This window comes from Bufo bufo, chromosome 9, assembly GCF_905171765.1.
Source record: "Bufo bufo chromosome 9, aBufBuf1.1, whole genome shotgun sequence".
Taxonomy (NCBI): Eukaryota; Metazoa; Chordata; class Amphibia; order Anura; family Bufonidae; genus Bufo; species Bufo bufo.
In genome coordinates this window covers 54,222,172-54,247,787 of record NC_053397.1, presented here as the reverse complement: position 1 = coordinate 54,247,787, position 25,616 = coordinate 54,222,172, and the positions used below count along the sequence as shown (strand labels likewise).

General features: G+C 46.8%; 1 protein-coding gene across 1 annotated transcript in view; it reads left to right on the top strand.

Annotated features, from left to right (window-relative positions):
* Positions 1-25,616, top strand: part of EPHX4 (epoxide hydrolase 4) — a 77,556-nt gene that overhangs the window by 28,434 nt on the left and 23,506 nt on the right. The window contains exons 3-4 of the mRNA XM_040408741.1: positions 8,720-8,877; positions 18,613-18,741. Coding sequence (XP_040264675.1) covers positions 8,720-8,877; positions 18,613-18,741 — 287 coding nt within the window. The remainder of the gene's footprint in view (positions 1-8,719; positions 8,878-18,612; positions 18,742-25,616) is intronic.

Genomic DNA, 25,616 nt, shown 5'->3' with positions numbered 1-25,616 from the left:
GTCTGTGGGAAAACTGCAGGATTTTATGTTTTGTTTTTTTGTTTGTTTTTAATGTAGATAGTGACATGGAAAATTAAAAATGACCACCAAAAATACTTAAAACATATGTTTAACATCAAAACATGCTTTAAACGATACATGTGGGTTGTTTTCTGATGACACGTTCCTTTACAGCACACCATTGTCAGATAGTTATTCATTTCTTAGTCTCAAACTACAAACTGCCAGTTTTTCAGATTCTGGCTGTTGGTGCATTGCTACAGCTGTCAATCACAGCCACAGAATTGTGATGGACAGCCACAGCTGACAAGGTGACAGTCTGTAGTCTGTTGCTAAGGCGCAAGTGCAGAACAAATGATTTTAAGTGACATCTCAGGGACACTAATACTGCGTTTGGACAATATCCAAATCTACAAAACAAACATAGTCCTTTTTACAGGGCTTGAGATGGTCAGATACAGACGTGTTTTATCCATACAGCAGACTCTGCAGCAAATCCCCCTCTGATCCTAAAAGCCACTAAATCTACCAAGCACCGGTATCTTGTAGATGTAATTGGCATCCTATTTTATGAATATATTGGCATTCCCAAGACAGGAAATAGTTGCTAGTCAACGAGTATCTGCTGCATAGTCTCCACAGCAATACTGATTCAGACATAGATGGTCTAGTCACATTGCAGCATGCTTTTCAGATATGTTCAGTAGTCTACATTTTCTCTTGTCTCACAAGGAGGTGCGGCTTATCAGGAAAGGGATGTGGCCTGCCCGAAACGGCCATGGCTTATGTGTGCCAAAATTGCAACAAAATTCTGGTGCAAAGTAAACCAACTAATGAGTGGTACAGACTTAGACTAGACAGTGTAAAGATGCAAAACATGGGTGTAATTATCCTGGTCACGGGGGATGCGACCACGATACAGCCCAGATGGCGCCTGCCACACAGCCTGCCTGTTTCCTCGTATGAACAGGAACTCGACACTAGACGTGCAACAGAAGCAGGGTGCTAAAAATGGCCACCGGAGAGCCGTACTGAAGAAGAATATGATATACAGCACGCACAGTCTCTCACTTGCATTCGCTCCTCACTTGCAAAACTCTTGAAGGCTCTGCACTCTCTGCAACTGCCGCCCCCTCTCCACTTTGATTGACAGGGCCAGGTGAGATGACGTTTCCCCTGTCTAGCCCTGTCAATCAAAGTGTAGAGCAGGCATCCTCAAACTGCGGCTCTCCAGCTGTTGCAAAACTACAACTCCCAGCATGCCCGAACAGCCTACAGGTATCAGCCTACAGAAGGGCATTGTGGGAGTTGTAGTTCTACAGCAGCTGGAGGGCCGCAATTGGAGGATGCCTGGTGTAGAAGGTGCGACTGTTACAGAGAGAGCAGAGCCTCTAGGTTGGGGTGCACAACCTGCGGCCCGGGGGCCACATGCGGCCCTTGATACCATTCTGTGTGGCCCCCAACCATCTGGTAACAGACATGTATGTCTATGTTTTGTGACTGCTTATAAATGTATTTTTCATGAATTCTTCCATTAGATGGGAGTCCTGGAACTGTAACTAGATATTTTTTTTTTGATCAAATAATTTTTATTTTGTTTTTACAAGTAAGTGCATTAAACAAATACACCTCCCCTCCAAATCAAATCTCTGAAGATTGCATTTACAGTGTAAAAGAACCTTAGTGGGATCCAAACCGGCGCATTATGGAGGAGATATAGAAGTTTTGGCATTAGTATCATTTTCAAAAGATTAGCTCGACCAATGACTGACAAAGGCAATTTTCTCCAGGCCCGTATCTTCATTCTGAACTCACCTAGCATGGGTATTAAGTTCAAACGTTCATAGTCACTTAGATTCGTAGTAACCCACACTCCTAAATACTTTAGGGATGACACTACTTGCAACCCTCCTGTATCAGGTAAGGGCCTAATACTTTCGCTATCTAAAGGTAATAGGGCGGATTTTGACCAATTGATGACTAATCCTGACATAATCCCAAATCGATTAATGATTTCCATTGCGGCAGGAAGGGAACTTTCCCAATCATCCATGAATAGAAGCAAATCATCAGCGTATAACGCCACATTTTCTGTTCTATGTCCGTATTGAAGACCCTTGACCATAGCTGACATTCTCAATGCCTCTGCCAAGGGCTCCACCGCCACAGCAAAAAGTAACGGTGACAGTGGACACCCCTGTCTCGTACCTCTAAAAAGCATAAATGGGTCAGACAAATCACCGTTAACCCTCACAGCCGCTCTAGGACACGCATATAACAGTTGGACCCAGGAAATAAATTCGGCTCCAAAACCCATTTTCTTAAGCACTAACCATAAATAGCGCCATTCCACACTGTCGAACGCTTTGGCCGCATCAAGAGATGCGACCGCCGCGGTCGAGGTGTGGACATGTGCCGCTTGAATATTCAGAAATAGACGCCTGATATTAACTGCTGTCGACATATTTGGCATAAAGCCTGCTTGGTCCTGACATATTAAAGTAGTTATCACTGAATTCAGACGGTTCGCTAACACCTTTGCTAAAAGTTTAACATCAACTGGAAGTAAAGAAATGGGCCTGTAGGATTCAGCTTCAAGTATATCTTTACCTGGTTTAGGCAAGAGGGCAATGACCGCTTCATTCATGGACTCAGGGAGCCGTCCCTGTTGCTTAGCCTCATTACAGACCTCAAGTAACTGGGGAAGCAAAATGTCAGAGTATCTCTTGTATACCTCAGCTAGCAAGCCATCCCTACCCGGGGCTTTATTGCTGGACATTGTTCTTAATGCAATTTCCAACTCCTGAATGGTGATTGGGCCATCTAACCGCGCCTTATGTTCGTTTGATAAAGTGCCCAACTTTAGGGGTTGCAGAAAAAGATCAATTTCTGTGTCTAAAACACGCAGCCGGGATTTATAAAGTGTGGAGTAAAATGAGTACATGACCTGGAGCAAATTGGCCGGTTTCTTTTGGATAACCCCATGTACATCCCTCAGGGCCGCGATGTACGTAGATTGCATCTGAGCCTTAGACACCAATGCCAAAAGTCTACCTGCCCTCTCCCCTTCCTCATATAAGGTCTGTTTCTGGAAAAAACGTTTATTTTTTGCTTGTTCTAACAATCGGTCATTAAATTTTTGCTGGGCCTCCTTCCATTTGTCCCTAGTCTCCTCCTGCGGTCTTAAAATATATTCTGCCTCCTTCCCCTCCATTTCCGCAATTAACTTCTGCGTGCGCGCCCTAGACTCATTTTTCTTTTTATTAACTTCTGCAATAAGCAGACCCCTCAAAAACGCCTTCATAGTCTCCCATACCACCAATCTAGACGCAGACGGGAGATTAATCTGGAAGAATTCCGCTAGTTTTACACCGATTCCCCCAGCATCCGGCAGGAGAGGCAGCCAATAAGGATTAAACTTCCAACCCCCACCACCACGTTTACGCAATGCACTAAAGTCCAGCACCGCCACCACGGGGAGTGATCTGAAATCCTGCGCGGCAAATATTGTATGTCTCCTATATACTGTCCCATAAGAGCATTTCCAACCATGAGGTCAATCCTGGATAAGGAATTATAAGTGCTTGAACAGCAAGAGAATTGCTTCACAGACGGATTTTTCAGCCTCCAAAAATCTAACATCATAGCCTCCTGCATCAAGACTCCAAAAGGCGACATTCCACTTGCATGTGAAATTTGACCCACCCCCATCCTATCTAAATTGTAATCAAGGACATTATTAAAGTCCCCCATTAATAAAACAGGAGCATCAGGTACATCCGCAATAAACTGCAGTATCTCTCTAAGCACCCCAGGTGAATACGGTGGCGGGATGTATACACCCACCAGAACACAGGTAGTTGCATATATCACACAGTGTAAACACACGTACCTTCCTTCTTTGTCCACCTTTTTAGTGATGCAGGAGAATGCAATTGATCTGTGTATCAGGAGACTCACCCCCCTTGCATAGGACGAGAAAGTAGAATGATAGCAGTGTCCTGCCTACTTAGGAGTAAGCAGATGAATCTGGTCAGAGGTGAGATGAGTCTCCTGCATGCAGCAAACCAACGGCTGATGTTGATTCAAACAATCCATAACCGCTCGTTTTTTTGTGACATCCTTAACCCCGCGCACATTCCAACTGAGCACATTAACCCTTCCTGCCATACTTAGAAATCGGGAAGTACATAAATACAGCTATTAGATTTCTAGCACCTGGTGGACCGATACAGCAGTAGTTCACTATGAATATAGACAGTAGACCAATACCTTCACGTTCATATATAGTGTGTGCATTCAAGTAAAACATAACCCCCCCCTACCCCCCTCCCTGAAAAATACCCCCCCAACAGTGTAAACGTTAGTACTCAACACTGCGGCCACATCTACAACGGGTCCCACTATATCACCTACAGAAGGCCTGTGGGAAGAAAACACCGTACCCGTTATTAAAGGCAGATGAGTGTCAAAAATCTCTTCTCTTGTCTCAGATAGAAGAGAGTAATTCATACCCAATAGAACAGAACGTGGGTATACAATTACTATACAGTGATCACCTTAAACGGGTGTACAGAACCTCCCCTCTCCTTGCTCCTCGGACAAACATACGTGAGAATAGAGTAAGTGATGGTTATACCCCTAACACAATGCTTTCCAATGATATTACAACAGGATCTCCATTCACATAACCACATCCCGCATAACAGCAATCCTGGGCATTCACACCCAGACATAACCAGGCCACATCAATCATACGACCTGATTCAGTAAACACTACGGCACCCCTCAGTACGTGGGTCATTCATGATCTGCCGCCAGCTGCCTCTCATGTCGGTCTATCCACCTTGCCGCCTCTTTAGGATCCTCGAAGAAATGCGTGTTCCCCATTGCAGCTACTCGTAACTTGGCCGGGTACATCATAGAGTATGACACCCCTTGTGCCCTTAGACGCCTTTTCACATCCGCGAATTTAGCCCTCCGTTTCTGAACATCTTGGGAATAATCCGGGAAGAGTGCTACTTTATGCCCATCAACCGACAGATCAGGCTTATCCCGCGCTTTCCTCAGAATAATGTCCCGGTCTCTAAAATGCAGGATTTTGATCAGGACTGTCCTAGGTGGGGCACCTGGTGGCAACGGACGCATGGGGACTCTATGGGCCCTCTCCACAGCAAATAAGGGAGTTAGAACGTCTGCGCCAAAGTTGTCCCTCAGCCAGGATTCAAAAAATTCAGATGGGTTTCCCCCTTCCGCTTTCTCCGGTGCCCCCACCACACGCACATTGTTCCGTCGGGATCTGTTTTCAAGATCATCTTGTTTCGCAGCAATGGTATCCAGTCTCATGGAATAATTCCTCATGCTTGCAGTCAGAGGTGTCACAGCGTCCTCCATTTCACCCATCCGGCCCTCCAGGGCAGTCGTGCGGTCTGCCAACTTTCGCATATCATGCCGCACTATGGAGACATCCTCCTTAATGGCCCCCACCTGCATGGTAAGGGTGTTGAGCGACTTGCCACACCTGGATATAGCCTGCATGACATCCCTCAAAGTAGGTTCCTCTGTATCAGAGTCAGGCGCCGCTGAGGTTAGGGAATCACTCACAGTAGCCAGAGCGCCAAATCGACCAGACTGTGCCATCAGAATATCCTCTGGATCAGGTCCCTCAATATCAGAGTCCTCATCAGACAGCCCACCTTTAGTTGCAGGCTTTCTCGGGGTGCCTTTCACAGGGGTCACGGATGACAGCCGGGCATATTTCTCTAGTTTGGCTGCCGCGCCTTTCTGGAGTTCTGTGACTCGGCCAGAGCGTCCCGGAGTGGCGCCGGCGCCATCTTGGCTCTCCTTCTCCAAACTTTTCTGCTCTTTTCTGCGGGTCATAGCGCTCGGTTTTCACCTCCCCACCAACGCATATGAATCCTCTACAGTTCTACCAACAGGGTATAACCGAAATCAGCCGAATTCAGGAGTTTATCAGGATAAATGGCCGAGGTAGCAGAGGAGCTCTGTGCCGCACGTCCGCTCACATACTCCGCTAGGCCACGCCCCCCGTCGTAACTAGATATTTTAGTTGTTAATACCTCTTTAAATTTTATTTTTGGCCCTTGAAGTTGGTTCAGTCTGACAATGTGGCCCCCAACCAGAAAACGTTGTGCACACCTGCTCTAGGTGTAAAGGTAACGCCCCCGTTGCTCCTAGAGGCTCATTTGCATATAATAAAACAATCATTTTTCTCAGCAATGCGGACACATAGGAACATGGGACCAACACAGATGTCTTCAGCTGCCAAGTGCACATGTAACAGGTCAGCCAGTGTCATAGGGACAAATCTGCTGACAGATGCCCGTTTGTAGAGTTGGTGAGAAGGGTTTGAAAGAGAAACCAAATACTATAATGCTAAATACTCAGTAATATTGCTGTACCGTCCTGGCACGTCCGCCTAGATGGACTTAAAGGGATTCTGTCACCAGGATTATCCCCAGGGATGGGATTCAAGTTTTTAACAACAGGTTCCATACTTCGCCCGCGGACACGCAGCTTCATGACACATGTTTACATATACATACACCATATATATATGCAACACACATAAATACACCATATATACACTATACACACACCACTCAACTTTTAAAAAGCCTAAGGAGTTAAACTATGGAATGGAAGCGCTCATCTCCAGCTGCTGCTGTAATTTTAACAACTGGATCTGGAGAACCTGAGGGAACTGGCTGAATCCCATGCCTGATTATCCCTATAGAGCCACTTACATGTTATTGGAGGTCTCCTACACCTACAGCATGCCAGAAACTGCTGTAGTTTGGTAGAAAAAAAAACCTATTTTATATGTATGCAAATGAACTTTAAAGTCCCCTCATCCTCAAGTCCCCTCCTAGCTCCTCTGACATCATTCCATGTGCTGGCATCAACCTCATGGAAAGAACTGCACATGCGCCGGTTAATTTTTTTTTAAAGCTGGTGCATGAGCATTTCTTTCCAGGAGCCTGATGCCAGCACATGGATGGGAGACTGCAGGAGCGCTCAGGTGACAAGTAAAGCCAGTATACCATTTAATGATAATGTTTGGTGGCAGATACACCAATTAGCCATGACATTGAACCCCCCCCCATTAATCAGGGGCAGACTGGGAACCTAAAGTGACCCTGAATTTTTTTTTTTTAAAGTGGCCCCATGTAGGTGGGTCCAGATTGACAGAACATGGGGAAACACAAGAGGGCAGGGCAAACACATGTAGACAGGAACAACAGAAGTACGCAGGGCCAACAGTACTGTAGTGCAACACAAGTGCAGCACAAAATAGTGCTCCTCCAGCCTCAGTATTCAACTGTATCTCTCTCCTGAGGATACCGATACAGTCCAATACAGAAGGACACTTAGTGTTCACAGCATCAGATTAATATGAACCCAGCCACGAGAAGGGGCGCCGGCAGCCCCCTGGGCATCGGCCCACCGAGGAATTTCCCCGAAGAATCTATTGCCAGTCTGTGCCGGCCCTTAATATTGTGTGGATCCTTATTGTGTGACCAAAACAGCTATGACTAATGAAGGCATGGACTCAACAAGACCTATTAAGTTGTACTGTGGTATCAGCAACAGATCCTTTGTGTCCTGTAAGTTGCAAGGAGGGGCCTCCATGGATCGGACTTACATCCTATACATGCTCAATGGGACTGAGAGTTGGGGAAATTTGGTGGCCAAGCCAATATCGTGAACTCTTTGTCATGTTCCTCACACCATCCCTGAACAATTTTTGCAATGTGGCTGGATACATTATTCTATTGAAAGAATCCACTGTCATTAAGAAATACCATTGTCATGAAGGGGTGTATTTGGTGTGTGCAATTTTTAAGTAGGTGGTACATGTCAAAGTAACATTCACCTGAATGCCAGGACTTAAGATGCCCAAGCAGAACTTTGTCAGTATACTGTATCACATGGCCTCTGCTGGCCTGCATTCTTACCATGGTGCATCCTGGAGCCATCTCTGTCCACATGATGTAGACATGATTCGTTAGACCAGGCCATTTTCTTACATTACTCCATGTTACAGTTCTGATGAATAGGTGCCCACTGTAAGCCCTTTCAGCAGTGATCAGCATGAATATGCAGTGACCTAGTGTTGATACCATAGTGGACCACTGCCAAAGTGTTTAACGTAGTTAAAGTAATCTTTTTTGTTGTACACTGTAAATCCAAAATGGTTGTCTATAGGTAGAATATTAACTGGCAGTCTTAGTGTAGTTCCCTGGGTGATGGGCTGGCCCTGCCCCCTAGTTAGAGAGTTCCTAGGAAGCAGAGCTAGAGTGAGGACATGCCTAGTCACAGCTTCTGATAACTAGACCTAATCCAGGGAACCATCATCCCTGAGACTAAAAAAATGCCAGAGAAGAAACTGAACTGAGAGACTACACCTGAGTGAAAGAAGAAGGACGTTTATAGATGTTGGAGAACCACTTTCAAGGCCATACTGGAAAGACAGTAGGGTAAACACTTGTTTATGGCAACACACTTTACTGAATGTGGAAAGGGTTAATTGCCTCTGGCACCCACCACACATCTGAGATGGACAGGTAATCCGGATCTATGAGAAACACAGAAATGTTATATACAATATTGTATACTGTAGTTATAGAGTATTATTAGATGGCATAAATTTTTGTTTTCTCTTTACACTTCTTTCTATTTTCTCTTCTAATTGTAGGTATTCCTGGCGTCACCAGTTACGAGAATTTAAGCGTGAATATCGGGTGGTGGCTCTTGATTTACGAGGATACGGCGAAACAGATGCACCTTCTAGTAAAGATAATTATAAATTAGACTATATAATTGTGGATGTAAAAGAAATTTTGGACTCTTTAGGTAAGTAAAATACTGTATGACCAAAATAGTATAAGGATACATGTATATTGTTATGATAAACTATGGTCACCTTCCAGACCACAGCCAATGAACCCCAAAACTGCTACCAGGCTTCCAAAACCACTCTAGGTGGTAGGAAACTAAGGCTAGTAAGGCAGAGTAAAGAACAGAAAACTGGTCCGGGAACACTAGTGGCAGACCTACTAGAATGACCAGGGAGGTACAAAGAGAAGTTGGCAAGCAGCGTCAACACCAGGAAAGAAAGACACGGCCCATGCTGTAAACTAGGGGTTAATCCAGAGACAATCCATGTTCAGTTTACCATGAAAAGCAGATGGTGAGTTCACCAGGAGGGTCAATATAAGCAGGAACAGCAGATACAAGGTTAATCCAGAGACAATCTAATAGTCACGTCACCAGGATACAAAATCATAGGCAAGTCAATTAGAAAAGTCTTAAAGGGAACCTGTCACCTGGATTTTGGGTATAGAGCTGAGGCCATGGGTTGCTAGATGGCCGCTAGCACATCCGCAATACCCAGTCCACATAGCTCTGTGTGCTTTTATTGTGTAAAAAAACATTTGATACATATGCAAATTAACCTGAGATGAGTCCTGTCCCTGACTCATCTCACCTACAGGACTCATCTCAGGGTAATTTGCATATGTATGAAATCGTTTTTTTCCCCACAATAAAAGCACACAGAGCTATGGGGACTGGATATTGCGGATGTGCTAGCAGCCATCTAGCAACCCATGTCCTCAGCTCTATACCCCAAATCCAGGTGACAGGTTCCCTTTAGTGTTGAATCTATTTTTATTGAATAGAAAAAGAACACAACAATCATACATAGCAACCAAGACATTGTATGAAAAATATATCTCCAGTTCCATTTCCAAGACCATGTAAAACATAAAATAAAGTGCACAGATGGATTCAGAGACCACCATATTTCTCTGGGACGCAACCATGAAGACCAGAGAGGACAAATGCCATCAAATAAATGCTAAAGGAGAGATTCAGCAATATTAGGTACATACAGTGCGATATGAAGAACCTTGACTACTAAAAGGGAAGGCAAAAGGAACTTAGGACACAATCCTGAGATACTCAGTGATGGCGTTTTGAACAAAGGGCTACTAATATGTAACTCTTAAGTGAAACAGATTAAATCGTTAACCTAGGAGAGACAGGGGGACAGACAAGAACAAAACACGACGAAACAAAAGACAGGGGAGGGAGGGGGGGGTGGAAAGTAGGGGGGGCGGGGGGAAGGGGAAAGGACAAGACATCATATCACGTATCCCAGGTACAGTCACCTGAGACCAACCAGGTTTGAAAACGAGAGGAGCTCCTAAATTGATTCCAAGGTTCCCAGGTTAGTGCAAATGTTTGGACTTGGTTACAGGCCTCAGCTTCCATTTCTTCCATCCTGAATAAGGCATCCAGGGCACGTATCCACGTAATTCTCTGCAAACTGTCTGAGGATCTCCACTGGCGTGGTATGATCTGTCTCATAGAAAGGACAAATGTTTTAAGTACTCCCTTTTTGACATGTTTGATCCTACCCGGGAATATAGAGAGCAGGGCAATCAAAGGGGAAGGAGATATAGTAGACCGGTAAAGTGCATTATACAGAGCAAAAACATCTTGCCACAAAGGGGCGACCCCAGGGCAGTCCCACCAGATGTGTAGCATGGAACCAACCTCTGAATGGCAACGCCAACAGGTGTTGGGGACCGATGGATAAAAATGATGCAACTTAACCGGCGTCCTATACCAACGAGTAAGGATCTTATAGTTCAACTCCTGTAAACGACAGGACCTGGATGATTTATGCGTAAATAAGAGGGAACGATTCCATTGCTCAGAGGACAGGGAGAACGTCAGTTCACTCTCCCAACCAGAGGCAAACCCAACACCTCTCATCTGTTCAACGAATGATAGGTCCCCATCCCCACCGGCACCCAGCAAGCCATATATCAAAGAAATACCATGATCTGGGCCTGTGTTGGCAACACAGAGCTTTTCAAAATTTGTCAGAGGGGCAGACAACTGCGATCCGGGAGCCAGAGAGCCCAAGAAGCTACGAAGTTGAAAGTAGTGGAACCAGCGGCTCGGGGAGTTTTGGAATATGTGTGATAGATCCACGAGAGGTAGGAGCCCTGAGCTGTTAAAGATGTCCCTAATTAGGATCCGGGGCGGGGGAATTGTGCGAAAGAAGGGGAGATTCTTGATCTGTGAGGGGAGGCCAGGATGAGCCACAATATGCGTCAAAGGACCCGGTGCGGAGATTAACTTGATTTTGGAGGCAAATCTACTCCATAGTTTGATCAGGATCTGAAGTAGGGGAGAACAAAGAGTATGTAGAAGGCTATTTAGTGTTGCTATAGGGAGCCAAAATATCCCAGGTACCATATGGGGCTCGAGGGTGTGTTCTATGTCTACCCAAAGTTTCAGAGATCGTTTGTGTATAAGGTCTAGAACACAATTAGAGATGGAAGCTCTAAAATATGCCTGGAAGTCAGGAAGGCCAGCTCCCCCCACACTCTTCGCTCTGGATAAAACTCTGTAACTCACCCTGGCCTTAGTGCCATTCCAGATAAACCTAGAAGCTAATGACCGCAATTGGGCAAAAAAACTATTTGGTATAATACACGGGGCAGTCTGGAACAGGTAGAGGAATTTGGGTAAGATATCCATCTTTAGGGCATTTATTCTACCAAACCAAGAAATCTGCAGGGGGGACCACTTCTGGAGAGAAGCCTCTACCTTCCTAAATAAGGGTTTGTAGTTCAGTTGAAAGAGGAGATTGGGGTTTGCTGGGAGGTTAATGCCTAAGTGGCGCAGGTGACAGGTTCCCTTTAAATTCCCGCCTAGATTGTCTTGGCTTCCAGTCAAACTGACAGGTCAACCACCCGGGACTTGGCTGGTCAGCACAGCAACATTTCCAGCATATACCTGCATAGTTATTTGGCTGGGTGAATTTCTGTCATATATCTTACCTTTTACAATGTCTGGACAGTTTAAAACATGGCCTGAGTCTGACTGACTGCTCACTCCTCATGTCCTGAACGGCCTGGATCGTGATGTGTGTAGAGCACATCACCAGCACCGAACAATAGTGATGCCCATACCGGGGCTCTGTAATAAACCTCTGTGAACCTTCTAGCTATACTGTAGTTGCAAATGTAGCAGCACTGAGTTTGATAGTGTACTGTAGCTGTGCATCTCCTGGTATTATCACTATTCAAATGAGTGCAGGTAAACCTGCTGACGTATTTTATCCTAATCACAAATCCAGCTCTGCTACATCCATAGCTCATAATTTTTGTATATTCCCCTGAAACATGACAAAAGTGGAACTTTCACTTTAAAGGGGTTGCCCCATTTTTTAAACCAGCACCTGGATCTGAATACTTTTGTAACATAGGTTATAAGGCTAAAAAAAGACATACATCCATTCATCCTGAATAATTGTAATTGCATGTAATTAAGAAATTTGAACAGTACATGAGTTATTAAAGGGGTTGTGCAGCCTGTTTTTATTGATGACCTCAGGATAGGTCATCAATATCTGATTGACGGGGGTCTGACACCCCTGCCCACCAGATGCTTGAAGAGGAGGCGTTGCTCCATGCGAGTGCTTTCTCCTCATTAGGCCCTCACAGGGCTTTTTTTCTCAGAGAAAAGGTGGTGGAACTCACCCCCCCTCCCCTGGCCACGCCCCTACCCAACCCTAGGACCTCCCCCTACCCACCCCCTAGGACCGCCCCCTACCCACCCCTAGGACCGCCCCCTAAAACCGCCCCTTTAGAGAACAGGGATGCAAGTACAATTTGGGGGGGGGCTATAAAAGTCCAGCCCAGCAAAGAAACCCCCCAGATGGGGATGGCACTGTTAATGGGGGATCTGGGGATGGCACTGTTAATGGGGGATCTGGGGATGGCACTGTTAATGGGGGATCTGGGGATGGCACTGTTAATGGGGGATCTGGGGATGGCACTGTTATGGGGTGGGGGATCTGGGGATGGCATCCACAGATCCCCCATCCTATAACAGTGCCATCCACAGACTCCCCCATCCTATAACAGTGCCATCCACAGACCCCCCCACCCCATAACAGTGCCATCCACAGACCCCCCCCCCCACAACAGTGCCATCCACAGACCCCCCCCCAAGCCATAACAGTGCCATCCACAGACCCCCCTCCACCCCATAACAGTGCCATCCACAGACACCCCCATCCTATAACAGTGCTATCCACAGACACCCCCCCACAACAGTGCCATCCACAGACCCCCCCCCACCCCATAACAGTGCCATCCACAAAGCCCCCCAACCCATAACAGTGCCATCCTCAGACCCCCCTCCACCCCATAACAGTGCCATCCAAAGACACCCCCAGGGCCGTCTTTAATATTGATTGGACCCTGGGCAAGAATTTACCCCCCCCCCCCCCAACACTTGCTATACAGCAGCACTTACCTGTCTCCTCTGTCATCATCCTCTCTGTAGATCTTCTCTCTCATCATCTTCTCCACTCGGTCTGGACAACTTCTCTCAGCCGCCTCGTCTGCAGAGTGTGACACACAGACATCTTAGCTTCCTCACATTTCTATCATTATCCCCCAAATGGAGTCCCCACAGTGTTATCCTGCTGCTTGATGTGCCCCCCCCCCCCCCCCCCAGGGGTGTATCTATAGGGGGAGCAGAGGTAGCAGTCGCTACCGGGCCCAGGAGCCTGAAGGGGCCCAAAGACACTTGTGCCGCATAAGAAGACACACAAAGAACTGAGGGAAGGGGGGCCCAAGCTGAACTCTTGCACCGGAGCCCATGAGCCTTTAGTTACGCCCATGCCCCCCCCCCCAATACTATCCTGAAGAAACATTACTGCCCCCATAGTAATAGTGCCCCTCATAGTCCCACCAATAGTAATTCCCTTCTAGAATGCCCTCATTAGTAACACTGCCCCAACTGTGATAATGCTCCTCAACAATGCCCCCATTATTAGAAGAGCCCTCCTATATTAATAATACCCTCACAGAGTCCCCAGTATAAATAAGGCCCCCTATTGTTCCCCCAGTGGTAATAAAGCTCACTACAGACCCCTCAGTAGTAATAAGGCCCCCATAGTGCGCTTAGTAGAAATAAGGCGGATTTATAAGACCTCCTATAGAGCCCCCAGTAGTAATAAGACCACCTATAATGTCCCCTGGATCTGCAGTGCCCCCTGCAGTTATAATCCTCCCTCCACCATACAGTCCCATGTAAATAACATCACCGCCTCCAACGCACAATCCCATGTAAACATCACCCCCTAAGGCTACTTTCACATTTCACTACTTGTACAGGACGGATCCGCACAATAATACAAACGAATGCATCCGTCCAGGACCGATTCATTTGTATTAGATTTGAATTTCTAAGTCCCAATACGGATCCGTCCTGACTTACATTGAAAGTCAATGGGGGACGGATCCGTTTACAATTGCACCATTTTGTGTCAATGCAAAGGGATCCGTCCCCATTTACTTACATTGTAAGTCAGGACGGATCCGTTTGGCTCCGCAAGGCCATGCGGACACAAAAACGCTGCTTGCAGCATTTTGCGGTCCGCCTCCAAAACGGAACGGGAGGCCGTACGGAGTGGAACAAATGCATTCAGAATGGATCCGCATCCATTCAGAATGCATTGGGGTTAAACTGATGCATTTGGGGCTGCTTGTGAGAGCCTTGAAACGGATCTCACAAGCGGATCCCTAAACGCAAGTGTGAACGTAGCCTAAACATTAAGTCCCATGTACATAAACATCATTCCCCCCCACCATCCACTTTCAACATACAGTCCCATGTAAATAACATCACTCCCTCCCCCAGCCACCTCAAGCACACAGTTCCATGTCAATAACATCCCTCCCTTCAGCCCTAACATACATCCCAGTTAAATAACTACAACCCCCAGCATTGCTCTGCCTCTCCCTTAACTTACCTCTCCTCATGTACAGACATCAGCATTAGGCTCCTTCTCCTTTTCACTCCGGTCCAATCCTGCACTGGTCACATGATGGTGACATCATCCAGGTCATCCTATCACAGCCTGTTTTGCTGATCACATGACCTGTGATGTCACCACAGGTCCTTCACCTCTTCCCAGACAGTGTATATTAGATTCAATTGTATTGCCGTTCTGTGTACGGCAATACAGTTGTATCTAGCAGACAGGCAGGACATTCGGGGCCTGTTACAAAACATCAGGGGCCCAGGCCCCGAATGTTTTAACCTAGCGATGAATGTTTTAATCTAGTGACTAGTGAATCGGAGTCGGGAAACTGAGCTCCCTTGGGCCCACAGGAGCAACTGGGCCCGGGGCAGCTGCCCCTTTTGCCCTGCGGCAAAGACGGCCCTGGACACCCCCATCCTATAACAGTGCCATCCACAGACCCCCCCCCCCCCCCCCATAACAGTGCCATCCACAGACCCCCCCCCACCTCATAACAGTGCCATCCACAGACCCCCCCACCCCATAACAGTGCCATCCAGACCCCCCCCACCCCATAACAGTGCCATCCACAGACCCCCCCCCACCCCATAACAGTGCCATCCACAGACCCCCCCACCCCATAACAGTGCCATCCACAGACCCCCCCACCCCATAACAGTGTCATCCTCAGACCGCCACCCCATAACAGTGTCATCCACAGACCCCCCCATTGCCGCTCCAGTACAGTTATAAAATGTGTAATTAAATGAATAATGATTCATGCTGCCCCCTCAGTAGTATAACTTTCAATATATTGTACTCACAGGGCTACTGTTATCGTAATGCAGGCCGGCCGGGCAGACGAGCGGCAGCGTCACTGACTGACGTCACGTGCCTGCGCCGCCTACTTTATGAATGAAGTAGGCGGCGCAGGCATGTGACGTCAGTCAGTGACGCTGCCGCTCGTCTGCCCGGCCGGCCTGCATTACGATAACAGTGGCCGGCTGTGAGTACAATATATTGAAAGTTATACTACTGAGGGGCAGCATGAATCATTATTCATTTAATTACACATTTTATAAGACTCTACTGGAGCTGCGGGGCCGGAGCACAGTGAACGTACCGGCCCCCAGCTCCTCCTCCCAGTCCCTCCCCGCTGATACATCACAGGCTGTGATGTCAAAAGGTGGCGGAACGCCGTTCCGGTGCGTTCCGCCAGAAAAAAAGCCCTGGGCCCTCATGCACACGGCCGTTGTGCGGCCGTTCCGTGCATTGGGGACCGCAATTGCGGTCCCTAATGCACAGGCAACATCCGTGCAGCGGGCCGTCTGTGGTCTGTCCGCACCGCAAAATAAAATGACATGTCATATTTATTTGCAGTGCGGAACAACAGAAAGAAACACCACGGAAGCACTCCATAGTGCTCCCTTCCGTTTGCGGGCCGCAATATGGCCACGGCCGCCCAATGGCCGTGTGCATGAGGCCTTACACTACGCGTCATCTCTCCTGTAGCGGTGGCGTAGTGTAATTACAAGTACTTGCTCCAGGTTGTGTGTCTGTGGCAGGTAAGTGTGGTACTAGTCTCACTTACCTGTCATTGCCATATGTCTGTTTATGTTCCCCTGTCTTTGTAGCTTGGCCAGTGAGACTCCTGTTCCTCCGCATCTAGCAGGAACAGGTCGTCTTACCCTGCTCCTAGTCTAGGGCCACCCTGAGGGCTAGAAGGGACTCCAAGGTTCCGAAGTATGAGCCCTCCCACCATCAGGGTCGGCTCATACGGCTAGGAGACAGGGTCAGAATTAGGGATTGATAAGAGGTGACCTGCTCCCTGATTCCTGTCCTGGCCTTGCACTGACCATCCATCTGCTGATTCCGCACGGCTGAGGGTTTTCCCCATCCCCAGCCGTGACATAAAGTCAGTGACATTTCACGGGGACCAGTCTCTTAGAATGGTACATACATCAATAAGCTGAATTTTAACAGCTGGCAAACTCTTGTTTCCTATAATATCCTCAGTGGATCACCGGGCCGTAATCCTGTGAATAGAAGTCATGATGGTTGATGTTCACATCACAACTGACCTGGAACTTTCCCCGGAGATTGCTTTCAGAGGTTACATATTGTAATGGATGGCGCACTTAGCTTAATAGGAAAGTAAATGGCATAAATGACCTATCCTCTCTACAGCAGTGGTAACCTATGTGCCGGCTCTCTTTATTGGTGAAGGCACAGTTTACAATTTATTTTTCTGCATTGCAGTAGAAGTTACATTGTTGCAAACTTGCTCAGTAAAGTTTCAGGAGCTTCAAGATAACACATGTCCTATCCTTTGCCATATCTTGCGGAACGTGGTCCATTTAAGTCAATGGGTCCAAACAGCAATACGGAGTTTACACGGCTGGTGACCCGTTTTGCTGAACGCTATTTGCTGTCTGCAACACATCTAAGGCTGTGTTCACATCAGCATCAGAGGCTCTATGGCACATCCCATTACATTTAAAAAAATAATAATAATTCTTTCCGGAGTAGTGACAGACTCCTCAGCAGGTCCATTGCAAGTCAATAAGAATCCATTGCTATCTGATGGTGTCCGTCATGTTCCTGCACTGCATAGGTTATCAACATATAATTTAGCAATCAGGAGTCAGGTGCAGCAAGTATACTGCTGGCAGGAGGTCATAGACTCCCTTTAAAGAGCATCTGTGACCATGATCGACCCTATTAAACCAGGCATACTACCAAGTAGGGTTGATCATGGTGAGAGTAGTGGCCAATCTCTTGCTGCAATCTGACGTTCTGTTGCGATAAATTCATACTCTTATTATTAAGCTTATTATTAAGCTAATGAGGTGCTCGGAGCACCGAGGGGCTGGCCTACCACTTCACCTCCTCATCTCCCTCGTTGCCACTCCCTCTGATTGACAGGGTCAGGCATCCTTACTGCTGTGATTCCTGGCCCTGAAATCTCGCTGATTGTACTTTCGCCGGCGCATGCGCATTTGATGTCATAAGACATCTCTGAGTTCTGCACTGCACATGCACCAATTATACTATCATTGATTTCAGTGCCAGGCATCAGAGCTGTGGGTGATGATGCATGGCCCTGTCAATCAGTGAGGGAGAGGGTGTGGCATAAGATGAAAGGTAGAGGTGAAGCAGTGCTCCAAGGGGCTAAGCCCACCACTCGGTGCTCCAAGCACCTACTTAGGAAATTTTAAAAAGAGAGAACAGAAACTGTGGCGCCAGGGGCGTAACTAGAAATTACTGATCCCCACAGCAAATTTTCGAATGCATCCCCCAATCAACTTCTTTGCAACCCCCTCCTCCTGTGCAACCCCCACACCTGTGGCTAGTCAAAATTTCTCTCTTAGACCAGACCCAGCAGCTGCTCCATCTGTTTCCTACACTGTCTCTGTATATGATGTCATTTTATAATACTGTTGAGGGAGCCCTGACAATAAAATCTTTCCCTGGGTTGGTCCCTTCTGACTTCAGGCCCCACAGCAGCCGCTTCCCCTGCTTCCCCTATAGGTACACCCCTGTGTGGCGCTATACAGATAGACTTCATTGGATAGCTCAGTGGATTTAATTACATGCAATTACAGCTGCTGGTTCGAAAACTGTAGAATATTTTTGATTGGACAGCCCCTTTAATATAAGATAACACACGGCTGAAGGTATGCGTCATTTGCCGGTGACTAGTTTCAGCGAGATTTGATAATGAAAATAATTATTTCACTATTTTTCTACAGGTTACACCAAATGTGTCCTTATTGGCCATGACTGGGGTGGGATGATTGCTTGGTTGATTGCTATATGCTATCCAGAGATGGTCACCAAACTTATTGTTTTGAGTTTTCCCCATCCAACTGTATTTACAGGTGAGTTGGACCAAATACAGTAAAATGAATTGCATTGCTGTGTCATGATATTGTCTAAGGGTGACTCAGTCACGACTGTTGTGATGCACTTATAAACCTAGTTGTACCATTTTTTTTTTTAAATAAGGGCGAGTTCACTCATCAGTTATTTGATCAGTTATTTCCATCAGTTATTGTGAGCCAAAACCAGCAGTGAAGCCTACACAGAGATTAGGTATCATAAAGATTTGCTCCTGTTCTATGTTTTTGACCTGCACCTGGTTTTGGCTCACAAGATGGAAATAACTGATCAAATAACTGATGTGTGAACTAGGCCTCACAGAGTTTATTCATTTTTATGAGTTTATGGCAGTATATGGTTAAAATCCTGACCCCAAGAAAAAGTTAAAGCTTGGGTTTGGGGAAAGATTATGAAGAGGGGAGTTTAAAGGGATCGTCGCAGTATAAGGTCATCAATATCAGATCAATGTATAGCAAGTTGGTCGCCATTCCTGGTTGATAAGGTGGTGCTCAGTGGTACAAAAGGTAATTGGGTCAAGTGTATCAATACCACGGCACTCAAAATAGTTAAATTCAATTTAGTAGTGATTTATTAATTCCATCCAATATAATAGTATGAAAATGGCCAACGTTTTAGTCCAATCCTAGACCTTGTTCACGGCCTTATTTTCATGGTAAGAGGCTTGAAGGGAGGATCCTTCAAGCCTCTTACCAAGAAAGTAAGGCCGTGAACAAGGTCTAGGATTGACTTTCAGCACCTCCATCGATCTGCTGTATGCAGAGACCCTGGCGCACTGGTGAGTGCTGCAGCATCTTTCTAGGCCAGTGATGTCACGTTCAACGGTAACATGGCTTAGCTGCAATACCGAGCACAGCCGCTATCCAGCCGGTATCAGTATCTGATTAGTGGGGGTCCGACAGCCGGGATCCCCGTCGATCAGCTGTTTCAGAAGGCACTGGTGCTCGCTGTACCGCCACGGCCTTCTCTCAGCTTTCTCTAGGCCAGTGATGTCACGTTCATTGGTCACATAGCCTAGGCGCAGCTCAGCCCCATAGAACTGAACGGACCTAAGCTGTTATACCGAGCACAACCACTGTATAATGTACGACACTGTGCTTAGTGAGCTGAGAGAAGGCCGCGGCACTACTGCAAGTGCCTTCTCAAACAGCTGATCAGTGGCAGTCCCGGGTGTTGGGCCCCCACTGATCAGATACTGATGACCTATCTGGAGGATGGAAGAAACACAGTGGGCATAAAATGATAAACCATATGTCAAGGGTACATTGCTTACATTATACCTGCCTACACACAGGGGTGCACCACCAATGAGGCCAGGTGAGGCTATCGCCTCAGGCAACACCAGGAAGGGGCAAGAGGGGGGCAACGGAAGGGCCATGGGCAATGAGCGCTTTTATTGTGGCAAACGAGTTAGGTTAAGAAATTGGCATTGGGGGGAGGGGGGTGGGGCGCCATTTCAGTTTTTGCCTCAGGCAGCAGAAAGACTAGGTGCACCCCTGCCTACACAGCTAACATCATGCAGGGTTTAATGGGGTTTTACAGTACATAGTGTGGGGTTTCGCTCTGGTAGACAGGATTAGCAAACGCAGTATAGAGGCAACAACAAGTTCTTTGGATCAAACGGTTCAGTGTTTTATTCACACTTTAGGCAAGTGACAAAACAAGCAGTCATAATCAAACAAAAAGTCACCTTGCGGTGTTGGTGGTAATTTACACCATGCAGCAATTCTGCCTCAAAGAGTCCTTGACCATAGCAGCACCAACCTGTTTTTTCACGCCAAACAGGTAGCAAGCCTTCATCCAGACACAAGGCTCCCAGATCCCAACACAGAGACCTGGCTTCTGAGCCCAGCTGCCTATTTAAGGACAGCCAGGTGCTGCCAAAACCCAGACTGGCACTTAAAATCCAGTCTGGCTGTAAATCATCTGGCTGTAAATCAGCCCAGCAGCACATGCTGGGAGGAAAATACCTGATTTCCCAGACAAAACCCCCCACTGTGTCACAATAGATATTACAATCTATCTGTAAGGCTCCATCCACTGTGTAGTTTCCAGCGCAAACGTACTTCAGCTTAGCTCCTATTCATTTGAATTGGAGCTGAGCTGCAGTACCCGGCACAGCCACTTCATAGTGAACGGGACCTTGCGCTTCCGGCTCCAGCCACTGATGGATGCGGAAGAGCTGAACGGTTGGGGTACCAGTCTGATATTGATGACCTATTCTTTGTACCTGTCTCTTCAAAATTTCCTGTGCGCCATCTCTCTTGCAGCAGCAGTGTAATGACAATACATTCACTTGAATGGGATGGACCAGTTGTAATTACACTGCGCTGCTCCTGCAAAGGAGACGACGCCAAGGTGAACTTTGAAAGGGAAGCAGCACTCACAGGAGCACCATGACCCATTCAAACAGCTGATCAGAGGTGGTGCCGGGAGTCAGACCCCTGCCCATCTGATATTGATGACCTATATTGAGAATAGGTCGTCAATATTAGGACACTGCACAACCCCTTTAGGCACGCAGCATAAGAGAGACACAATAGATGTCAGTAGATGAGTTTCCAACTGACTCGCGTCCCTGTGGATATGAATGCTCGAGCCGTGCTGATCTCAGAGCTCTTCTCGTGTTGTGGATATATGGAAGAACTGCTGGTGCTCTTGTGTTGCGGGAAATAAACAGATAAATATTAAATGCATCTTCCGTGTCTCTGGGAACATGGCTGAGAATAAATTATCTTTTCCTTAGGCACTAGTAGCTGTCTAAGACTTTTATGGCTTACAATGTATTATTTATCAGACTGTCAGCAACACAGCATGACCGGCATCACTTATAATGTGATGTGCATCACTGTGATTATTACAAACACACTGCACACTGGCGTCTCCACATGCCGGGGTGTAACAAAGGCCACAGCTTTCCATCTAGCCTGTGTTATACAATAGATGACAAGATACGTCATCTCTCCCGACTGCTAGTAAGACAGTGGACCAAATACTCAAAGCACACATGCGCCTCTTGCGTTTAAAGGGGTATTACAGCTTCCTGGCTACATGCACACGAACATTGTTTGTTTCCGTGTCTGTTCCGTTTTTTTTTTGCGGATAGGATGCGGACCCATTCATTTCAACACCATGTGCTGTCCGCATCAGTATGTCCATTCTGTAGCCCCGCAAAAAAAATAGAACATGTCCTCTTCTTGTCCGTTTTAGGCATTGCTACAACGGAACCGCAAAAAAAATGGATGGTATACGGACTCCAAAACACATACGGTCGTGTGCATGTAGCCTAAAGGGGTATTTCCATCTGAGACAATGGGGGCATATCATTGGGATATGTCCCCATTGCCTAAAAGGTGCAGGTCCCAGCAGAACGGAGAACGGAGCGGGAAAGGTGGTGGCTGGAGGACCCCGGGTCCGGCCACCACCAAGCGCTCTTTACATAGAAGTGAATGGGAGCGCACTGGGCTTGCGCGGCCACCTATCCCATATCATATCTATTTGGATGACTGAAATTGCCGAGCCAGGGCTCAGCTATTTTTGGCGGCCCCATAGAAATGAATGGAAGGGGCTGCGCAAGGGATTGCTTACTGAATTGATTTTCAAGGGATTCCTTACTGAAATACTGTCTCTTTGGCACCATGTTTCTTTGAGGGAGGATTCTAGATTTCTGGGTTACCGGTATATTAAAAATATGCTAAAACAAAAGAACTGGCTTTATGTTTTTCATGTTCTCCAGTGATATTATGTGAACATAGTATATACTTGCTGGATTCTAGTTACCCCATTGTTCATCCCCAAGTCTGTATATTGCCAATCTAAAATCTGCTGTTTCTGTTGCTCTGCCCTGTACCACGTAGTCACGCTGGTAAAATTGCAGTGACCCTGAGGTGAAATGCTTCTGCTTTCTAGTGTTGATTATGTGGAGACTACAGAGCATGGAAGATTACTGCTCAGATCAACTGACATGTTGCATTTGCCGAAAGAAATAAACTGTGCAGAGGAATGGCTGGTAATAGAACACCTTAAAGGGACACTGACAGGCCAAAACAGCATATATAGTTAGATATATCACATTACAGGTCTTATACAGTCTTTTAAAAGCATATAAGTATTCCCCCTGTCCACCTTATAAAGAGCGAAATATAAAGTTTTATAACCTGCTTCTCCTGTCAGCAATCTGCCCAAGGGGCGGCGTTTCATGTGAAAATGCGCCCAGCCAGCCTTCCCAACTGCCGTCTGAAGCCTGTATAAGACTGCTTTTAAAAGACTGTATAAGACCTGTAATGTGATATATCTAACTATATATGCTGTTTTGGCCTGTCAGTGTCCCTTTAAATGTAATGGATTTAAGTGGTTATATTATTACTATGCGGTACTATATTATTGCTATGTGGTATTTACCATGCATTAGGGGGGAAGATAATACAGGTCTGCATAAATACACTCAGCACATTTCACTAGATTGATAAGACTAATTGCCCTTTTACACTGGTCGAAGATCGAGCCAATTATCGGGAATGAACATTCTTGCAAAACTTCATTCCCGATAATAGGCCTGTGTAAAGGATTACCCCCAAAAAAGAGCGAATAACGATCGTTCCTTCTCCTTCCGTTTTGCATCAGGCCATGGGACAGGCACTTAAAATGAGCTCTGATGGACTTGTATATCGTCGACAGGGGTTCACCCCCAATGAGGCCAGGTGAGGTGCCGTTTCAGTTTTCGCCTCAGGCAGCAGAAAGGCTAGGTGCACCCCTGATCATCGATCAGCGCTCGTTTATTGCTCAGCATCGGCCTGTGTAAGAGGACCATCATTTTCCAAATTTACGAAAATAAAGCTTATTCATTATGTAAGAAAATGTATGCTTTTAAAGTTGCAAAAATCAGTCCTGCCACATTCACAGAAACTGGTGTAAATAATGACTGAAATCTGCCGTAGATATCATTTTGGCGTATGGACTGCTAGAGGAGGCATGTCATATCGACAAGGCTTGAGCATAGTCATAAATTACGTGCATCCTCTGGCAGCGCAGGCCTGTGCTTCGTCATAAATGAAGCACATCCTCCAGGGGATGTCAAAGACTGGTATAAAACTTCGGTCTTTGATAAATGACCCCCATTGGGTTGAATCTATTAAGACTGCTATTTCATATGGCGGCCTAAATCAGAAGCGCGCTGGAGGAAGAGGCGCATTTTTCTGTCAGCCTGTGTGCTAGAAAATCATATCTAAGCTATCTATTAGCTGGTGCTGATTAGCGCTGTAATTTATACCACTTTCTGGTATAAATTATAGTAAATTTGTCCGATTGCAAAGGTCCTGCTTCCTCCAATTATGTCCCAACCACTTAGTTCTTAGAGTGGTGTAAATTTTTAGCGAAAAAAAATTGGCGTGGTCAAAACTTTCTAATATTACGACAGACAACTTTTGCAAGTCGAATAATACATTTCTCCTGTTAAGTATATTAGAAACTTGCATTTTTTTTAATATTCATTTAGATTTTTATTCTTTGTACAGAGATTGATATTTATTAAAATTTCACTGGACAACCCCGGCCTCATGCACACGACCGTTTTTTTTTTACGGTCCGCAAAAACGGGGTCCGTAGGTCCGTGATCCGTGACCGTTTTTTCGTCCGTGGGTCTTCCTTGATTTTTGGAGGATCCACGGACATGAAAAAAAAGTCGTTTTGGTGTCAGCCTGGCCGTGCGGAGCCAAACGGATCCGTCCTGAATTACAATGCAAGTCAATGGGGACGGATCCGTTTGACGTTGACACAATATGGTGCAATTGCAAACGGATCCGTCCCCCATTGACTTTCAATGTAAAGTCAGGAGTCCCTTTTATACCATCGGATCGGAGTTTTCTCCAATCCGATGGTATATTTTAACTTGAAGCGTCCCCATCACCATGGGAACGCCTCTATGTTAGAATATACTGTCGGATATGAGTTAGATTGTGAAACTCAAATCCGACAGTATATTCTAACACAGAGGTGTTCCCATGGTGATGGGGACGCTTCAGGTTAGAATATACTAAAAGAACTGTGTACATGACTGCCCCCTGCTGCCTGGCAGGTGCTGCCAGGCAGCAGGGGGCAGACCCCCCCCCCCTGTTTTTAACTCATTGGTGGCCAGTGCGGCCGGCCCCCCTCCCCCCCTGTAGTTAACTCTTTGTTGTCCAGTGCGGCCGGCCCCCCTCCCTCCCCTGTAGTTAACTCATTGGTGGCCAGTTGGCCCCCCTCCCTCCCCTGTAGTTAACTCATTGGTGGCCAGTTGACCCCCCCTCCCTCCCCTGTAGTAAACTCTTTGTTGTCCAGTGCGGCCGCCCCCCCCCCTCCCCTGTAGTTAACTCGTTGGTGGCCAGTGGGCCCCCCCTCCCTCCCCTGTAGTTAACTCTTTGTTGTCCAGTGCGGCCGGCCCCCCCTCCCCTGTAGTTAACTCGTTGGTGGCCAGTGGGCCCTCCCTCCCCCTCCTAATTAAAATCTTCCCCCTATCATTGGTGGCAGCGGAGAGTACCGATCGGAGTCCCAGTTTAATTGCTGGGGCTCCGATCGGTAACCATGGCAACCAGGACGCTACTGCAGTCCCGGTTGCCATGGTTACTTAGCAATTTGTAGAAGCATCATACTTACCTACGAGCTGCGATGTCTGTGTCCGGCCGGGAGCTCCTCCTACTGGTAAGTGACAGGTCTGTGCGGCGCAGCCTCGCAGGTAAGTATAATGCTTCTACAAATTGCTAAGTAACCATGGCAACCGGGACTGCAGTAGCATCCTGGTTGCCATGGTTACCGATCGGAGCCCCAGCGATTAAACTGGGACTCCGATCGGTACTCTCCGCTGCCACCAATGATAGGGGGG